The sequence below is a fragment of the Poromitra crassiceps genome (genome assembly GCF_964638095.1).
Source record: "Poromitra crassiceps genome assembly, chromosome: 1".
Classification (NCBI taxonomy): domain Eukaryota; kingdom Metazoa; phylum Chordata; class Actinopteri; order Beryciformes; family Melamphaidae; genus Poromitra; species Poromitra crassiceps.
In genome coordinates this window covers 59,066,254-59,086,732 of record NC_139623.1, presented here as the reverse complement: position 1 = coordinate 59,086,732, position 20,479 = coordinate 59,066,254, and the positions used below count along the sequence as shown (strand labels likewise).

The 20,479-nt window shown below is 45.8% G+C and overlaps 1 protein-coding gene across 1 annotated transcript in view; it reads left to right on the top strand.

The window, feature by feature from the left end:
• The window catches only part of cdkal1 (CDK5 regulatory subunit associated protein 1-like 1), a 689,646-nt gene extending 687,014 nt beyond the window's left edge, over positions 1 to 2,632 (top strand). Inside the window, exon 15 of the mRNA XM_083636399.1 lies at positions 103 to 2,632. Within this exon, the coding sequence (XP_083492525.1) occupies positions 103 to 267 (165 nt within the window). The 3' untranslated portion in view covers positions 268 to 2,632. The remainder of the gene's footprint in view (positions 1 to 102) is intronic.
• Positions 2,633 to 20,479: the final 17,847 nt, after the last annotated feature.

Sequence of the window (20,479 nt, the reverse complement as noted above, 5' to 3'; positions counted from 1 at the left end):
GTGGCTGGCAGTCATGTGACCAGGATGGTTTTTACCAAGCTATAAATGACCAGCCAACACTCATCTGAACTGAACTCTATTTTCCTTTGTGTTACCCCACAGGAACAGACTACCCTCTTGGGCAATGGCATCCAAGGGCCCGCCTCCTCATCCCACTTGCTGATTGGCTCCTACAGTCTGGACAGGGAGCGACTGAAGATGTTGGCGATTGGGCTTACGCTGGGAGCGGCCATCTTGGCCTTGATTGTGGAGAAGCTGTACTACTGAAAAAGCATTCAGAGCAGCTTGGAAACCGGAGAGAGCACGCGGATCGAGGAGAGGACATGACATCACGGGACAATGGGTTAAAGGTTGGACACGGTGAGAAAACGGTTTCCTCCGTTTTCTTCTAGCAGACCCACAACCCGCTCTCATATCTCAACTCCCAACTCAAGGAGGAAAAAGAAGGAGAAGACAGTGACATCAGAGAGTCAAAGATTGAAGCATGCTGAATGTGATGTGAGATTTATTTTCTGTTTTTAAGCAAACTAGGCAGGTTTATTTGACATTAGAGGGTATCATTTACCAATGGGTCAGTCATTTTGATTCAGCTCAAGACAATGTGATGTCAGTGTTTTCTCCAGCTGTTCTCAAAAAAGTAGGAATAAGCATTATGGGCAATGGCAGATCACCAGTCTCCCAACCACCTTTGATTTCAAATAGAATCTTATCATTTGAACAAATCGAATATACATAAAGGAGATTCTGTTCCATACTAAGAATAAAAAATGTGGAGGTGTGTTCCGACGCAGAGCTTAGCCAATAGGAATACAGGATTTTGTCCAAGTTGTACAAAGAACATACAATCATTTAGCTTCATTGGAGGAGTTTTGAAAAGAGTAAACTTGTAAACTCTCGGCACAACTCAAGTCAAGTATCAAATCCCTCTGAAAGCCCACACTGCCTGCTCTCTGATAGGGATTGTTGGAAGATTTGCATGAGAAAGTTAAATAATAATAATAATAATCATCTGCAGCATTGTTTTTTTTTTTTTTTTAGTTTTGGTCTATAGCGGAATGGCTTGGTTTGACCAAGTAAAACTATTTTTATAAGCATTTTACGTAATGTCTATGGAAAAATAAATGGCAGATGAAATCCCTTGGTTCGTATGCATAAACCGGAAGGGGGCGTGACTTTATCTCTCTCTGAGCGCCGCCGAGGGGGACTGACGATTAGCCAATCAGCACCAATAAACGGGGCAACGGGCGGGACTAACGCTGTTGTCAAGTGCGCCAGACCTAACAACAATGGAGAGCGCTGTAGATGAGATAGACACTGCTATCGAGGCTGTTTTAAATCAATTACAAATACCACTTTGAAATGTGAACATTTGAAGACATGTATTCAAAGATAATGCTTTTAATTACCACTGGGTCAGTACATCAAAGGATGTGTTACAGTGACCCAGTGACTGGGTCAGTACATCAAAGGATGTGTTTCAGTGACCCAATGGTAATTAGAAGAAAAAAGGGAGATTTTGAGTGCTAGAAACTACAACACTTGCCCTTGCACTTGCACTGGGCGTAAGATGTGGCCCCCATATGTTCAACTGCAAATTATTGTTGAGTTGTGGAGTGAGAACGAGGCGTTTCAGAGGCACTGGGTACTGGGCAGTATGGGCTTTCACCAAATAGTTTTTTGACATGGTAGACTCACTGAGATGTGCTTACTTTGTGTGTTAAGTGTGTATAGACCTTATTCACTAACCCTGGGCGGCACCATATAGTTGACATACCGTCCTGCGTGCACACAACGCTGCAGCTGACAACTAGTAACAGCCTTATTGTCGTTTCTGTTCCATTACTAAATAGCGATGGTAATGACACCAATAAAAAACCCACAGTTGTTGTTTGTATGCTGCCGTTAATGCCTGTAATAAATAAACATAAGAACGAGGTGAACAGACTTTGCTGTGAGGAGCTGTCAGAAAGTTTCACCTGTCTCAACTATCTCAGCTAACTATCCACACATCTCCTGTGCTGCTGACGTATCCCCAATCTCGCTCCCTTCACGTCTGTGGACGGTAGAGATAGAAACAAACCACGGGGACTTTATTGCTGTCATTACTAAAGCCGTGTGTAATGCAGGTCACCATCCGAACACAATTGGAACGATACAGGTAACGCTAACAGCGGCTAGCTTCCTCTAAACGCTGCTCCACATAGGCTGTCACTTGAGAGCTGCTGCGTTATGTCGACAATATGGCGGCAGTGGGCGTGCCCGTATGTGAGTGACGTCAATCGAATAAGGTCTATACTGTGGAAGACTGAGATGTGCTTACTTTGTGTATATACTGTGGAAGAGTAAGGAGCTCACAAGTGACCTGTATAATACTTAAAGGTAATTTGTAACCTTCGTTTCAAAGTATTTATTTTTGACCACAGAGACATGGACACATTGGGTATATTTTTATAGCTACAATGAGTGTTTTTGATGTTGTCTTAAAATGTTTTCTTTTGTTTTAAAGGCAATTTAAAAAGAAAAGCATTTATTTTTATTTTTATGATTGACTATTTGTGATTTGTCTTGTTTGTATGCATGCTGATCTGCTGTGTTGCAAACTCAATGCACCTGGTCTATTGATAAGTACAGTATGGGCTGCTGGGTGAATGTATTGTCAGTGGCAGGTAATTATTTTACTGGGCCCATAGTATTTTGTTTTTCTCTTCATTGGCATTGTTATCACACAAAAAAAAACAGTTTAATAAAGGAAAAAATTAATATCACATGATTGACATGCCTGGAGGATTGATTGATTGATTGATTTTATTTATTTATGACTTCATTAATTTATTCATGTATTTATTTGTTTGTTTGAGGGACAATGCGCAATAATGAACATTACTGTAAACATAGCCAGGCGGCTAATTTTCAACTGCTTTTCCTTGGAGCGGTTGACCCATCCTCTAGGAACCTTCCTAGAACTAGGAGCAGCGGCCCACTTACAGTAGGTGGCTTTTACACCTGCACCTGTTTGTTCCCGACTTTAGGACCTTTTTGCTAAGTTTGGATCATTTTGACAAGTGTAAACATGCCATGTGGATTCAATTGCGGAACACCTTGCAAAACCTTTGGTAAAAAAAAAAGGCGGTCTTGGTCCTCTTCTATTCAGACTGTGGTGTGGATCATTTTTATGTGAAAACAATTTGGATAAAGAGGAAATTACTTTGCAGTGACTTGTTCCTTCATGGTGAGTTGTTTGGGTTGTTTTTAGCCAAATTACAGCAAAGAGCAAAGAGTTTGTGACCTGACTCGGTCGGGATTAGCAACTGTGGACGCATTAATGATCATCTTTTTTCCCAATTTTTTCTCCACAGCCGGTAAGAAGCCACCATTTTTCTTCAGTGCAAAGCCATACACTCAACACCTCAGTCACCACTTTACCAACATATACAGTATACACCCACCTAATGCACATACTGTTGACAGAGTCATTCGGTCTTGTCGCTATTTTCCACACATTGTCATGACATAATCATGTCATTTGACCTGTCGTTATGTAGATTTGAAGCCTTGAAATCTCACGAGCTAGAGGGTAGTCTGGCTACCAATAGCCTTGATATTATACGAAGTGTCTGGGGCAGAGTCCTGCATGGGTCTGTTCCCACCCAGACCTGAGTTTCAAATTAAAAGTCACCAGCCACCACCAGGCAGTGTTGGGCAGTAGCTTGCTACAAGTAGTGAAGCTACATAGCTTAACTACATTTCTCAGTAGCTTGGTGGTAGCTTCACTACTTTTGAACCAAGTAGCTTTTTCAGTAGCTAAGCTATTTGTAGACCCAAGTAGCTTGTAGCTTCCCGCAAAAGCTACAAGCTACTCGCCAGAGAAAATCCATGAGCAAAGCAGTGGAGATTTCTGCTGCGGTTTGGATTAAACAGGAGGAGACATTGCATATGTCAAGTGTGCCTGTGTAGCCAATAAAGCACTTCCAGTTCCATTATGACGGACAACAAGACAGTGTTGTTGTTTCATCCTTGCTTTTTAGCATCCTTGCCTCTCTTGCAGAAAGACCCGGCACTACTCTGCCTCTGACTGGGTTGGGTTTAGGCAATGAAGACTGACGATTGGTTAAGGGTAGGGCAAAATATGTCATGTGCTGGCGAAGTCACATCAGCAACGAACTTTGAAAGATGGCAGAGCCAGAGGGAGCCACTGGCAGTGATGAAGAAGACTTTCAGGTTTTATTGTCTGTTTTTGAATATTGTGCCAGTGAGAGTTTCAGTGTGTTTTATAATATAATAAACAATCAAAATGATATTTTCTTTTACCTGCCTATTTGTTTGGTTGAAAGTTGTTCTACATGAAGTTAATTCAATGTGAGAAAATAGTAGCTTTGATGTAGCAAGCTGCTTTTGCCATGTTGCTCGTAGCTTAGCTTGCTACATTTCTCTGGGGATAGCTTCAATGTAGTTTAGCTATATTTAATTGAGAGTAACTGATAGCTTAGCTTACTACATTTTCCAAGTAGCTTGCCCATCACTGCCACCAGGGTTCTGAGCATTTTCAGTGATTTTCCAAGACCCACCAAATATTTTCTTCTATGACTACGTAAAGGCTGAACATCCCAAAAGAAAGAAGAGAGCCTCTACTTTCATAGGGAGAAAAGTTTGATTCTACCTTCATCCGTTCTTTAGTTATCGACACCTGAATGTAGGTCGTTTTCACCAAAAACACCACTCTGTGACCAGAAAGCGGAGGAAAAGGCATTTTTGTAAATGTGGTCATCTTCACGGCTCCTGAACGAATAAATGTCTTTGATGGAGGACACTGGCGGTGTTACACTCAATTATGAACCCCATAATGATTTTGTTTCCCCTCCCGGTCAAACACGCCCGTGGGCACAGCTTTCAGTCACCGGTGCGATAAAGACATTCACCCTGCTATTGAGAGAGGCGAGCTGGGTCGCGCGTTCGTTTTGTGTTAAGCGTTTGCTGTTAAAAGATGTTGGCAATCCCGGGGAATGAGTTAATATAAGACGTGCGCCGGCCCTGTCCCTGCCACCCGTGATTAAACACACAGGCTACAAACACAGTCGAAAGTTTGAAATGTGTGTATTACACATACCTTATTTCATGCATTTAACCAAAATCTTCATACAAAAATACCATTGCTACTTCCGGACTCATTCCTGTGCTACTCTATTTACCTTATGTAGCCACGCCCATTTGACCCGGTTGTGTGGTCGTGTGACGACTTCCGGCAAAAAATATGGCTGGCTGCTCCAATATAATCTAACTCTGAATTAACTAATAATTTAGCCAATTGTATGCAACATACCAAATAAAAGCAAACGTTAACGTTTGCAGGTCTTATAGACATAGATGGCTCGCGCTGCGTCGGAGGAGAGAAAACCATCTGAAGCTTTCTTTGTTGGAGTCAAGGTATGTTTTACAAGAAAGTGCTCGTCATTGTCGACGATAACGTTATCTGACCTGGGTAACAGTGGATACTCCGCTTGCTGGCTGTGTACCGAGCTCAAAGTAGTAGGCTGTTTTACCCCCTGCACTGTCCGCTACAAAAACAACTCTCTTCTTCATGACGTTCATTTGGATTTCGCGCCGTGACCGCCGGAAGTGTTAACACGACCCGGAAGAATTTGGCCCACCCCCACGTCTGAACATAAGGTGAATAGAAAAGCACGGTCTCTATCCCTCTTCAGCTCACGTGGAACTCCCACCTGACCTCCGGCCAAACAAGCCAGAACATCTAGTCCACACAGGCATTCCACAACAGCATTAAACGTGTTAACAACAGCGGAAATATCGCGGTGTGTCCTCCCTAAGACCTCCCCGCGCGGCCTTGTTTTATTCCCTGTGCAGGATTTCTATCGGTTGCCCCCCAGACACTCGTGCACACACTCACATATGTTCGTGCACACACTCACAGACACTCGTGCACACACTCACAGATGTTCGTGCACACACTCAGACACTCGTGCACACACTCACAGATGTTCATGCACACACTCACAGACACTCGTGCACACACTCACAGATGTTCGTGCACACACTCACAGACACTCGTGCACACACTCACAGATGTTCGTGCACACACTCACAGACACTCGTGCACACACTCACAGATGTTCGTGCACACACTCACAGACACTCGTGCACACACTCACAGATGTTCGTGCACACACTCACAGACACTCGTGCACACACTCACAGATGTTCGTGGACACACTCACAGATGTTCGTGGACACACTCACAGATGTTCGTGCACACACTCACAGACACTCGTGCACACGCTCACAGATGTTCGTGCACACACTCACAGATACTCGTGCACATGCTCGAAGATGTTCGTGCACACACTCACAGACACTCGTGCACACGCTCACAGATGTTCGTGCACACACTCACAGACACTCGTGCACACGCTCACAGATGTTCGTGCACACACTCACAGACACTCGTGCACACGCTCACAGATGTTCGTGCACACACTCACAGACACTCGTGCACACGCTCACAGATGTTCGTGCACACACTCACAGACACTCGTGCACACACTCACAGACACTCGTGCACACACTCACAGATATTCGTGCACACACTCACAGACACTCGTGCACACACTCACATATGTTCGTGCAGACACTCACAGACACTCGTGCACACACTCACAGATTTTCGTGCACACACTCACAGACACTTGTGCACACACACACAGATGTTCGTGCACACACTCACAGACACTCGTGCACACACTCACAGATGTTCGTGCACACACTCACAGATGTTCCTGCACACACTCACAGACACTCGTGCACACGCTCACAGATGTTCGTGCACACACTCACAGACACTCGTGCACACGCTCACAGATGTTCGTGCACACACTCACAGACACTCGTGCACACGCTCACAGATGTTCGTGCACACACTCACAGACACTCGTGCACACACTCACAGATGTTCGTGCACACACTCACAGACACTCGTGCACACACTCACAGACACTCGTGCACACACTCACAGACACTCGTGCACACACTCACAGATGTTCGTGCAGACACTCACAGACACTCGTGCACACACTCACAGATGTTCGTGCACACACTCAGACACTTGTGCACACACACACAGATGTTCGTGCACACACTCACAGACACTCGTGCACACACTCACAGATGTTCGTGCACACACTCACAGATGTTCCTGCACACACTCACAGACACTCGTGCACACGCTCACAGATGTTCCTGCACACACTCACAGACACTCGTGCACACGCTCACAGATGTTCGTGCACACACTCAGACACTCGTGCACACACTCACAGATGTTCGTGCACACACTCAGACACTCGTGCACACGCTCACAGATGTTCGTGCACACACTCACAGACACTCGTGCACACGCTCACAGATGTTCGTGCAAACACTCACAGACACTCGTGCACACGCTCACAGATGTTCGTGCACACACTCACAGACACTCGTGCACACGCCCACAGATGTTCGTGCACACACTCACAGACACTCATGCACACAGACACTCGTGCACACACTCACAGATGTTCGTGCACACACTCACAGACACTCGTGCACACACTCACAGATGTTCGTGCACACACTCACAGACACTCGTGCACACACTCACAGATGTTCGTGCACACACTCACAGATGTTCGTGCACGCTCTCGCTTTGGGTTTCTCAGACTAGCTAGAGAGAAACCTGCCGGCTGTACGTAAGTACGTACGTTAAGTATGTAATTACGTATGTTACACCAAAATACAAGTCCCCTGAAATACAGCAGGGTGGTTCAATGGTAACATGTAGCATTGTAATGTTAAAATGCTCTTGACTGCCGTCTAGTTTGATTTTCTTTTTGTAATCAGATCAAGATGTCTCCAACAGGTCGACTTGATATAAGTGTTGGTCTGAATTGAACCAGACCAAGACAATGTAACAAGCTTGCAAATTCTGGTTCAGACTTTAAGCAGACTATTATGGTGTGAAAACCTTAAAAGAGGACTGAGTTTAGTTCCTTTAAAGAGGATTGTATGTGACTTAAGAATTAATTTAGAATTCATTAGTTGCCAGTCTTGTCTCCCCTGTGCACTGCTCTCTCTCTCAGTTGTTGTCATGCAGTGTCTCTCTGAGTTCTCTCTATAATCTCTCTCAGATCGGAGGTGTACAACAATCCCAACATGTGCTCTGAAAGCTCACACAGTTAATAATGCATGGCCCAATGTATGTGTTGTGTTGCACGGGGCTGGTGTGTTTGTACCTGTGCATGTGTGTGTCCCCGTACCCTGCACATATCCCTAGTCACATGTGTCTCTGTCAGAATGTCTGTGTGTTTGTACCTGTGCATGTGTGTGTGTCCCCGTACCCTGCACATATCCCTAGTCACATGTGTCTCTGTCAGTATGTCTGTGTGTTTGTATTACAGTGCATGTGTGTGTGTCCCCGTACCCTGCACATATCCCTAGTCACATGTGTCTCTGTCAGAATGTCTGTGTGTTTGTACCTGTGCATGTGTGTGTCCCCGTACCCTGCACATATCCCTAGCCACATGTGTCTCTGTCAGAATGTCTGTGTGTTTGTACCTGTGCATGTGTGTGTGTCCCCGTACCCTGCACATATTCCTAGTCACATGTGTCTCTGTCAGAATGTCTGTGTGTTTGTACCTGTGCATGTGTGTGTGTCCCCGTACCCTGCACATATCCCTAGTCACATGTGTCTCTGTCAGAATGTCTGTGTGTTTGTACCTATGCATGTGTGTGTCCCCGTACCCTGCACATATCCCTAGTCACATGTGTCTCTGTCAGAATGTCTGTTTGTACCTGTGCATGTGTGTGTCCCCGTACCCTGCACATATCCCTAGTCACATGTGTCTCTGTCAGAATGTCTGTGTGTTTGTACCTGTGCATGTGTGTGTGTCCCCGTACCCTGCACATATCCCTAGTCACATGTGTCTCTGTCAGAATGTCTGTGTGTTTGTACCTGTGCATGTGTGTGTGTCCCCGTACCCTGCACATATCCCTAGTCACATGTGTCTCTGTCAGAATGTCTGTGTGTTTGTACCTGTGCATGTGTGTGTCCCCGTACCCTGCACATATCCCTAGTCACATGTGTCTCTGTCAGAATGTCTGTGTGTTTGTACCTGTGCATGTGTGTGTGTCCCCGTACCCTGCACATATCCCTAGTCACATGTGTCTCTGTCAGAATGTCTGTGTGTTTGTACCTATGCATGTGTGTGTCCCCGTACCCTGCACATATCCCTAGTCACATGTGTCTCTGTCAGAATGTCTGTTTGTACCTGTGCATGTGTGTGTCCCCGTACCCTGCACATATCCCTAGTCACATGTGTCTCTGTCAGAATGTCTGTGTGTTTGTACCTGTGCATGTGTGTGTGTGTCCGTACCCTGCACATATCCCTAGTCACATGTGTCTCTGTCAGAATGTCTGTGTGTTTGTACCTGTGCATGTGTGTGTGTCCCCGTACCCTGCACATATCCCTAGTCACATGTGTCTCTGTCAGAATGTCTGTGTGTTTGTACCTGTGCATGTGTGTGTCCCCGTACCCTGCACATATCCCTAGTCACATGTGTCTCTGTCAGAATGTCTGTTTGTACCTGTGCATGTGTGTGTCCCCGTACCCTGCACATATCCCTAGTCACATGTGTCTCTGTCAGAATGTCTGTGTGTTTGTACCTGTGCATGTGTGTGTGTCCCCGTACCCTGCACATATCCCTAGTCACATGTGTCTCTGTCAGAATGTCTGTGTGTTTGTACCTGTGCATGTGTGTGTCCCCGTACCCTGCACATATCCCTAGTCACATGTGTATCTGCCAGAATGTCTGTTTGTACCTGTGCATGTGTGTGTCCCTGTACCCTGCACATATCCCTAGTCACATGTGTCTGTCAGAATGTCTGTGTGTTTGTACCTGTGCATGTGTGTGTGTCCCCGTACCCTGCACATATCCCTAGTCACATGTGTCTCTGTCAGAATGTCTGTGTGTTTGTACCTGTGCATGTGTGTGTCCCCGTACCCTGCACATATCCCTAGTCACATGTGTCTCTGTCAGAATGTCTGTGTGTTTGTACCTGTGCATGTGTGTGTCCCCGTACCCTGCACATCAGAGTCCTGCACCGGGTCGGGGTTCCGCGGGGCCCCGCCGGGTACCCGCAAAAAAACGCGCGGGGGGGGGGGGGGGCGGGTAAAAAATACACTTCTGTAAATTGGTGGGTCGGGCGGCGGGTAAAAATTAACTAAATGCGGACGGGCGGCGGGTGGAACAACAACAACGTATGAGCCTTGTATGTTTTTCTGTTGCACTCAGATGGAGGCAGGGGGGGGGTGTCTGGCAGGGGGTGTGTCTGGCAGCTGGTCTGACTCGAAGAGGAGAAAAGTTTCTGACGCACGTTTTCGCTTTGTTTACATAACCAGCATCGTTTCAAGTATGCGCATACTGTGCAATGTGTGACGCTATATGGACTGCACAAAACATTCAAAACTCAGCTGCGGTCAAGGTGATTGATTGGAGACAATACGAGTCGGACAGATAATATAGTAGGCTAACGTTAGCTTCCAGTCAAACATACACACTGGCTGTTTTCATAGCAACAGGCAAGAACATGTCATGGATGGATAGCGTGAAAGTGGAGAGGTCTCATCCCAACGTGGATTTACGTTCCTCCAACAGCAATCATAAAGGCAGTATGGATTATACCGGACATATTGGAAATAGCTGGTAAGTCACTTTGCTTGCTGTAACTGTCTGTGTGTCTGATAGCAGAGCTATCCAGTTGGTTAGTGAGCTAGCAGCTGCTAAAAGCTAATTAACGTACATCAGCTGACGAGTCTCGGCCAGAAAGACTGCTGTTCGCCTCTCGTGTGAAACGGTGGCAGTTTCGTTAGGTTCACTACAAAATGTTTGCACTGCAGATTAACGGTTATTATATATATGCGGTTCCGGGTCGGGGGGCGGGTCTCATGTCTGCGGGGCGGGGTGGGTTGCGGTACTGATTGATCATATGTGCGGGTTCGCGGAGCGGGGTCGGTACTGCACGTCGTGGGGCCGGGCGGAACCTGGTCTTGAAAATCAGACCCGTGCAGGACTCTGCTGCACATACAGTAGCCCTAGTCACATGTGTCTCTGTCAGAATGTCTGTTTGTACCTGTGCATGTGTGTGTCCCCGTACCCTGCACATATCCCTAGTCACATGTGTCTCTGTCAGAATCTCTGTTTGTACCTGTGCATGTGTGTGTGTCCCCGTACCCTGCACATATCCCTAGTCACATGTGTCTCTGTCAGAATGTCTGTTTGTACCTGTGCATGTGTGTGTCCCCGTACCCTGCGCATATCCCTAGTCACATGTGTCTCTGTCAGAATGTCTGTGTGTTTGTACCTGTGCATGTGTGTGTCCCCGTACCCTGCGCATATCCCTAGTCACATGTGTCTCTGTCAGAATGTCTGTGTGTTTGTACCTGTGCATGTGTGTGTGTCCCCGTACCCTGCACATATCCCTAGTCACATGTGTCTCTGTCAGAATGTCTGTTTGTACCTGTGTGACCGGTGGACTTCTGCGTTGTGTTGTGTTTTAATGATCAGACCCAACAACCGGGATATCTTCAAGTCAGATGCTGTTTATTCTGACAGAAAAGAAATGAAAACAATCATCCTCCACTCTGCAATTCCTTTCCCCACCACAATCCTCTTCCACCAGGAAATGTAGTAAGAGCGGACATTGAATTCAAACAACAGCACGTGTGCAAAACTTAACATGTGAAACAAAACACAGTAAACATACCTGAAAGAAAAGAAATGAAAACAATCATCCTCCGCTCTGCAATACTTTTCCCCACCACAATCCTGCACATGAAAACAGGGACATATCTGGAAATTCAGTGAGTGGATTTCACTCGTCAAAATACATTCACACAGTGGTCAAAACATGGAAATATATGAAGTAACAGGTGCATCCATACTTTACAAACGTAAGACTAACAAAAATATAAACAGGAATGATCAGAAATGATAGGATGGAATGTGATATATTACACAGGATAAAAACACCCACCTCTTCCACCAGGAAACATAGTAAGAGGAAGAGGTGAGGGTAGCAGGAAGCTTAGAGGCACTGGGAAGGAGGAGCAACACTACAAGAGGTGGGACAATTACATGACAACAGAGGTGGAGGTAGAAGAAAACTGACAGGTATATTACTTGAAACAACAAATAAATAACATATATAGTGTAATTATATAATGGGCAAATCACATCTGTTACACCTGTGCATGTGTCCCCATACCCTGCACATACCCCTAGTCACATGTGTCTCTGTCAGAATGTCTGTTTGTACCTGTACATGTGTGTGTCCCCGTACCCTGCACATATCCCTAGTCAAATGTGTCTCTGTCAGAATGTCTGTGTGTTTGTACCTGTGCATGTGTGTGTGTCCCCGGACCCTGCACATATCCCTAGTCAAATGTGTCTCTGTCAGAATGTCTGTGTGTTTGTACCTGTGCATGTGTGTGTCCCCGTACCCTGCACATATCCCTAGTCAAATGTGACTCTGTCAGAATGTCTGTGTGTTTGTACCTGTGCATGTGTGTGTGTCCCCGTACCCTGCACATATCCGTAGTCAAATGTGTCTCTGTCAGAATGTCTGTTTGTACCTGTACATGTGTGTGTGTGTCCGTACCCTGCACATATCCCTAGTCACATGTGTCTCTGTCAGAATGTCTGTGTGTGTGTGTCCCTGTACCCTGCACATATTCCTAGTCACATGTGTCTCTGTCAGAATGTCTGTTTGTACCTGTGCATGTGTGTGTCCCCGTACCCTGCACATATCCCTAGTCACGTGTCTCTGTCAGAATGTGTGTTTGTACCTGTGCATGTGTGTGTGTGTCCCCGTAGCCTGCACATATCCCTAGTCACATGTGTCTCTGTCAGAATGTCTGTTTGTAACTGTGCATGTGTGTGTGTCCCCGTACCCTGCACATATCCCTAGTCACATGTGTCTCTGTCAGAATGTCTGTTTTTACCTGTGCATGTGTGTGTGTGTCTGTACCCTGCACATATCCCTAGTCACATGTGTCTCTGTCAGAATGTCTGTGTGTGTGTGTCCCCGTACCCTGTGCATATCCCTAGTCACATGTGTCTCTCTCAGAATGTCTGTGTGTTTGTACCTGTGCATGTGTGTGTGTCCCCGTACCCTGTGCATATCCCTAGTCACATGTGTCTCTGTCAGCTTGTTTGTATGTCAGAATGTGTGTATGTGTGTGTGTGTGTGTGTGTGTGTGTGTGTGTGTGTGTGCGTGTGTATGTATGTTTGTCTGATGAGGTGCCTGCATGCTCCTCCAATGCTTAATTTAGCGGAAAACCTGTGTGTGTGTGTGTGTGTGTGTGTGTGTGTGTGTGCGCGCGCTTCTGTGTGCGTGCATGCGCGTGCGTGTGTGTGTATGCCTGCATGCGTGTGTGTGTGTGTGTGTTGATGGCCATAGACATGAGATGCGTGATGTTCAGGAGTGACAGCGTTCATCGCTCTCAGGAAGCCTGGTTATTGGTTATGCCGCCGTCTGTAGTGAGGGCCTACACACACACACACACACACACACACACACACACACACACACACACACACACACACACACACACACACACACACACACACACACACCCCAGTTCTGTATTATCTAAGCAAATTATGCATGTCACTGTCACACATGTACTGTAGACACAAAAATACATGTATGTACCCTGGCTCTGTGTAAGCTATATCTCACACACACACACACACACACACACGCACGCACGCACGCACACACACACACACACACACACACACACACACACACACACACACACACACACACACACACACACACACACACACACACACAGACAGACAGACAGACAGACGTGCTTCACACCGCCCTGTCCCACCTGGAGGGGAAGGACACCTATGTAAGAATGCTGTTCGTGGACTACAGCTCAGCATTCAACACCATACCCTCCAGGCTGGTACACAAGCTCAAGGACCTGGGACTAAACACAGTGTGACTGGATCCTGGATTTCCTGACAGACCGCCGCCAGGTGGTGAGGGTGGGCAACCTCACCTCCTCCCCACTGACCATCAGCATAGGAGCGCCCCGGGGGTGCGTCTCCAGCCCCTTCTGGTACGACCTCTACACCCACGACTGCGTGGCGACTCAAACTTCGAACACCACCGTGAAGTTTGCAGACGACACAGCAGTCGTGGGGCTGATCTCGGGGGGCGACGAGACGGCCTACAGAGAGGAGGTGGGGGCCCTGGAACAATGGTGCCAGGACAACCACCTCTCTCTGAACGTCTTCAAAACCAAGGAGATCATTGTAGACTACAGGAGGGGGGGGGGGGGGCGCACACCTCCCAATCACCATCAACGGCACAGTGGTGGAAAGGGTGGACAGCTTCAAGTACCTGGCAGTCAACATCCACCAGGACCTGACGTGGGCCGGTCACACCGCCACGGTTGTCAAAAAGGCCCAACAGCGAATACACAGACTCAGGCGCCTGAAGAAATTTGGGCTAAGGCCAGAAATCCTTAGGGACTTCTACAGAGGCACCATTGAAAGCCTGCTGACTGGCTGCTTCACCACCCGGAACTGTACCACCATGGACCGCAGGGCGCTACGGAGAGTGAGACGCGCGGCCCAGCACGTACTGTAACAGGATGTGAGTTACCAGAACTGCATGAACTGTATAAACAGCGGTGCCTCAGGAGGTCCCTGAAGATCATCAAAGACACAAACCATCTCCCTGTTACCCTCAGGGAGGAGATACAGGGTTCCAAAAGCACGCACAAATCGCTTGAGGAACAGTTTCTTCCCGCAGGCCACGAGACTCCTTAACATACACAAATAGTGTAGTAGCCGTACTGTACCGTACTGTAGCTGCTACCATTACGTATGCCTAATGTTTAATTGTATGTTTAATAAGGTACATGCTATTTGCACCTGTATGTCAAATACGTCGAATTTAAAATGTTTAAGCACGTCTAAAGTATGCACACGACATGTGCACCTATGTGCAGTGAATATGCCACTGTCTCTGACTTGTCTTATCACTATACTGCCTTATTGTTGTTGTGTCTCTTGCTGTTTTTGCACTCATATGCCCTGTTATATTTGTACTATGTTGTAAACGGAGTCCACAGCACAAGAATTTCACACGTGATACTTGTACCATGGAGTGACAATAAAAATCTTGAATCTTGAATCTTGAATCCCGCCTCCTCCAGTCTGCATGTCGAAGTGTCCTTGGGCAAGATACTGAACCCCAAATTGCTCCTGATGGTGTGTCAGCACCCTGCGTGGTAGCCTGCCGCCATCGGTGTGTGAATGGGTGAATGTAGCCTACCTACTGACTGTAAAGTGCTTTGGATAAAAGCGCTATATAAATGCAGGCCATTTACCATTTACACAGTATTCTCCAACTTTGTATTTTGTGGGCAAATGACACGTCAAGCATAGTTGTACACACACACACACACACACACACACACACACACACACACACACACACACACACACACACACACACACACACACACACACACACAGAGACATACCAAAGACACAAAGACACACACACACACACACACACACACACACACACACACACGCTTTGTATTATGTGATCAAATGGTGCGTGTTGTTACATCCATGCAACAGCGGGCGATCTTTTCTCCATGCAGCATCCATACTGTGTGACAGCTCGTTTGATGCTTTGGAAGCACATTTCCTGGCTGTGTGTCAGTTACACCACATTGTTCTCCCATGAAATATGGATGCAATGACAGCCTCTCTGTTTGGGAGATCATCACTTATTATGAAATATTGAAGGAGGCGCAGATCGTTATTCATCTGGCATCATTCAGTTGGGTTGCTACTAATAAAAGCTTGCGAGAGTTTCTGACTTTTCCGAGTTGCAGCTGTTGTCAATTTGTCATGCCCGCTGCAGCGGCTGGCTCTTTGATGTGAAGCGGAGCGAGGTGGGAACGCGAGCGAGGTTGGGCCGGAACGCGCTCGGCTCGTCAGCTCTCATCTCTCCTGGCCTTTCACTTCTTCAACTACTTTCCATACCGAAGTGCTTTGCTCTCGTATGGAAGCACAGAGACATTGATACCACTTGTATACTACAGTGTTTGCATTTTAAGAGAGAATCAATATCAGTTTAAAGCCCCACCCCCTCCAGTGTATTTTGTCATTGTCATGTCCTGACAGTGTTAATTAGCCACACTGTTCGCCAATTATTATTGTTATTCTTTTTTTGAAAAATAAATGTATTTTGTATTCAAGTTCAAAGAGTAAAGTCGGCCAGCCTAGTTGATAAAATAGAACGATGATGTACAACTCAATAGAACGCTATAGTCACACGTAAAGACACTTCAATTCTGAGTGAGGGCGAGCTGGCGTGTTAACTCATTGAGTGCCATGGACGACTAAAGTCGTCAATTCAAATAGTAACGTAGAGTGCCAATGACGACTAAAGTCGTCAATTGCTTTTTTTGACGGTGGGACGTGGATCAAAGCATCAGGCATCTCCTGTACAAATATGGGAGCTATTGAAGGTGTATAACCTATTTTACGGACTCATTAGGTGGCGACAGTGCTCTCCAGATTACAGAAAGGTCCGGAAAACTGCAGCAAAAAGCCGTGATCAAAGAGAAGCCGATGCATGCTGCAGCCAGAGCCATATACTGTAGATTGCTCTGTCTGCAGCTGACGTCGGGCTGCGAACATCAGTCAATCCGCGCACACAACTGAGCTCCTCTGCCTCTGTCTGTCTGTCTGCATATAGTTTCTCCACACGATTACCCGCCAGAAAGGCAGCACCCGACGCCGAAGGGCCAAACCTATCCCTGCAGTCCCGTTTGGCATTTCCTTGTCGCGCTGGGAGCCGCCCGGGAGCCGCCCGGCGCAAAAACGGAGGCTCCGAAAATAGACTGGGTGCGTGTGGGGAGGAGTTTGCAGTTGAGGCGGGGAGAGGGGGGTGGGGCACGCAGGCTCCACAGAACTACACCATGTCACTACATCAGAAAATATTAGCTAGCGTCAGTGAATGTGCTTGAAATGCTGCATTTCACAAAAGGCTGAATATCTCAGCTTATAATTTGAAACCTGTCTTTTTGCTCAAAACAGCCTATCTTCTCCGGCTCATAACTAAAGAACGGAAAATGGGATCAATAAACTTTTTTTTGCAGATGATAGAAGAGAGTCTCCTCGTTCTTTGTGCGTGGTGTCGGTGTTTACATAGTAATATCACACAATATTCTGTGGGCCTCGAGAAATCACTGAAAACGCTCTGAAACTCTGGCACTGGGAGCTTCCGTTCTCCAAAAGTGCCTGGCACTCAATGAGTTAATTAGCCAGCTAACTTTGTAACATGGTTACAGCCTGTTGGCTGTAACCATGTTCGCCGGGCTCAAAACGCCACGCTTGTTAACCATTTTGAGTCACGCTCTTTCCCAGTGTTGGGCAGTAGCTTGCTACAAGTAGTGAAGCTACATAGCTTAACTACATTTCTCAGTAGCTTGGTGGTAGCTTCACTACTTTTGAACCAAGTAGCTTTTTCAGTAGCTAAGCTATTTGTAGACCCAAGTAGCTTGTAGCTTCCCGCAAAAGCTACAAGCTACTCGCCAGAGAAAATCCATGAGCAAAGCAGTGGAGATTTCTGCTGCGGTTTGGATTAAACAGGAGGAGACATTGCATATGTCAAGTGTGCCTGTGTAGCCAATAAAGCACTTCCAGTTCCATTATGACGGACAACAAGACAGTGTTGTTGTTTCATCCTTGCTTTTTAGCATCCTTGCCTCTCTTGCAGAAAGACCCGGCACTACTCTGCCTCTGACTGGGTTGGGTTTAGGCAATGAAGACTGACGATTGGTTAAGGGTAGGGCAAAATATGTCATGTGCTGGCGAAGTCACATCAGCAACGAACTTTGAAAGATGGCAGAGCCAGAGGGAGCCACTGGCAGTGATGAAGAAGACTTTCAGGTTTTATTGTCTGTTTTTGAATATTGTGCCAGTGAGAGTTTCAGTGTGTTTTATAATATAATAAACAATCAAAATGATATTTTCTTTTACCTGCCTATTTGTTTGGTTAAAAGTTGTTCTACATGAAGTTAATTCAATGTGAGAAAATAGTAGCTTTGATGTAGCAAGCTGCTTTTGCCATGTTGCTCGTAGCTTAGCTTGCTACATTTCTCTGGGGATAGCTTCAATGTAGATAACTATATTTAATTGAGAGTAACTGATAGCTTAGCTTACTACATTTTCCAAGTAGCTTGCCCATCACTGCTCTTTCCAATAAATCAACTTTGAAATCCATTGTCTGGTTGTTGAGATCTCAGAAATAATGCAGCTATAGCTTGCAGCTAAGATACGGAGCAATACTGTTTCTGGGGTAACTTGTACTGTTTTCCGGGCGTATCTCCTTGGTGTATAGCAGCAGGCGCTCATAGAACGTTAGAACGTTTGAAATAGACCGTTAACACCAACCATTATTAAACAGGGGAGCAAAAAAACGGACTGATGGGGGGCTTTAAGTGTATTTTATTGCTTTACCTTGCCATAAAAAGAACCCTTTCCTTTGGAACTTCTCAGCCGTAGAACTTGCATATTCCTACGCCTGCTGTGCACTGTTACTCCACAACAGCACTTTTTGACCTGTGATACAGCGCTTGGCATGCGTAGCAAGTAGCAACTAATATTGATTTGTATATTTTAATCAATGAATTTTAATGAAACATTCTGGTACAGGATAGCACATCCTCTACACCAGACTCACAACACAGAATTACATAGTTGTTTAAAATCACAAGTCTCTTGATAAATCACACTCAGTCACACCAATCCCACACAACCCACATCCCCCCACCCTGAAATCACACATGTACATTGACAAAATAAAAACTCACAAATGTACTCAAAATCACAAAATGCTTTACCAAGTGCACACAATCAACTGGTCGAATAGTCACCAGTCGGCCCTATAGTTGTACAAAAATCCTTTGTTAACCAGTATAATTTGTCTAATCTATTTTTAAATGCGTTAACTAAAGGGGCCTACACTACATCCTCTGGAAGTTCGTTCCATGATCTTACAGCACGAACTGTGAATTTTTTTTTCCTCTTTTCAGAGCGACAATTTATATTCCAAGAATGGCTGATAGGCTCGGCTGTGAAATCACATATTATTTGAGCAAGTGTATAGACCTCGATCATGTCTCCTCTATGTCTCCATGTATACTAGAGTTGATACCTGTAAATGTCTTAACCTCTCTTCATATGACTTCTCTTTCAGCCCTGGAATTAGTTTAGTTTAAATTGTTTCTATATATTTTACTTTATAAGGACACCAAACATAGCTTGCATCAAACTGTTACTGTCAAACTGCACTGTCATCCCCTACATATACTCTTTTTTTTAATAATTTTTCAAACTTCCCCCTAGTTCCCCTCCCAAATTTGATTTTTTAATTTTTATTTAGCTGGGCCTTCTTTTTGCTGCTGGCCCCCTCCACATCAGTACATTGCTTATATTTCGTGCTGACTACTCTGCTTCTCCAAACTGCCCACCACACTGTGGGTAATACACTGACTATCCAAAAGTACCTCATACCCACCACACTGTGGGTAATACACTGACTATCCATAAGTACCTCATAGCCACCACACTGTGGGTAATAGACTGACTATCCATAAGTACCTCATAGCCACCACACTGTGGGTAATACACTGACTATCCATAAGTACCTCATAGCCACCACACTGTGGGTAATACACTGACTATCCATAAGTACCTCATAGCCACCACACTGTGGGTAATACACTGACTATCCATAAGTACCTCATCACACTGTGGGTAATACACTGACTATCCATAGGTACCTATACCCACCACACTGTGGGTAATACACTGACTATCCATAGGTACCTCATACCCACCACACTGTGGGTAATACACTGACTATCCATAAGTACCTCATAGCCACCACACTGTCGCTAATACACTGACTATCCATAAGTACCTCATAGCCACCACACTGTGGGTAATACACTGACTATCCATAAGTACCTCATAGCCACCACACTGTGGGTAATACACTGACTATCCATAAGTACCTCATAGCCACCACACTGTGGGTAATACACTGACTATCCATAAGTACCTCATACCCACCACACTGTGGGTAATACACTGACTATCCATAAGTACCTCATAGCCACCACACTGTGGGTAATACACTGACTATCCATAAGTACCTCATACCCACCGCACTGTGGGTAATACACTGACTAATAAATAAGGATAAGGACAGCACTCCAAGTTAAAAGAATATTTATTGCCACACGGACGTTTCGGGGCAGCCGCCCTTCTTCAGCGTGTGAAGGCAAAAAAACACACAGGTGATTCACCTTCACCCTAATT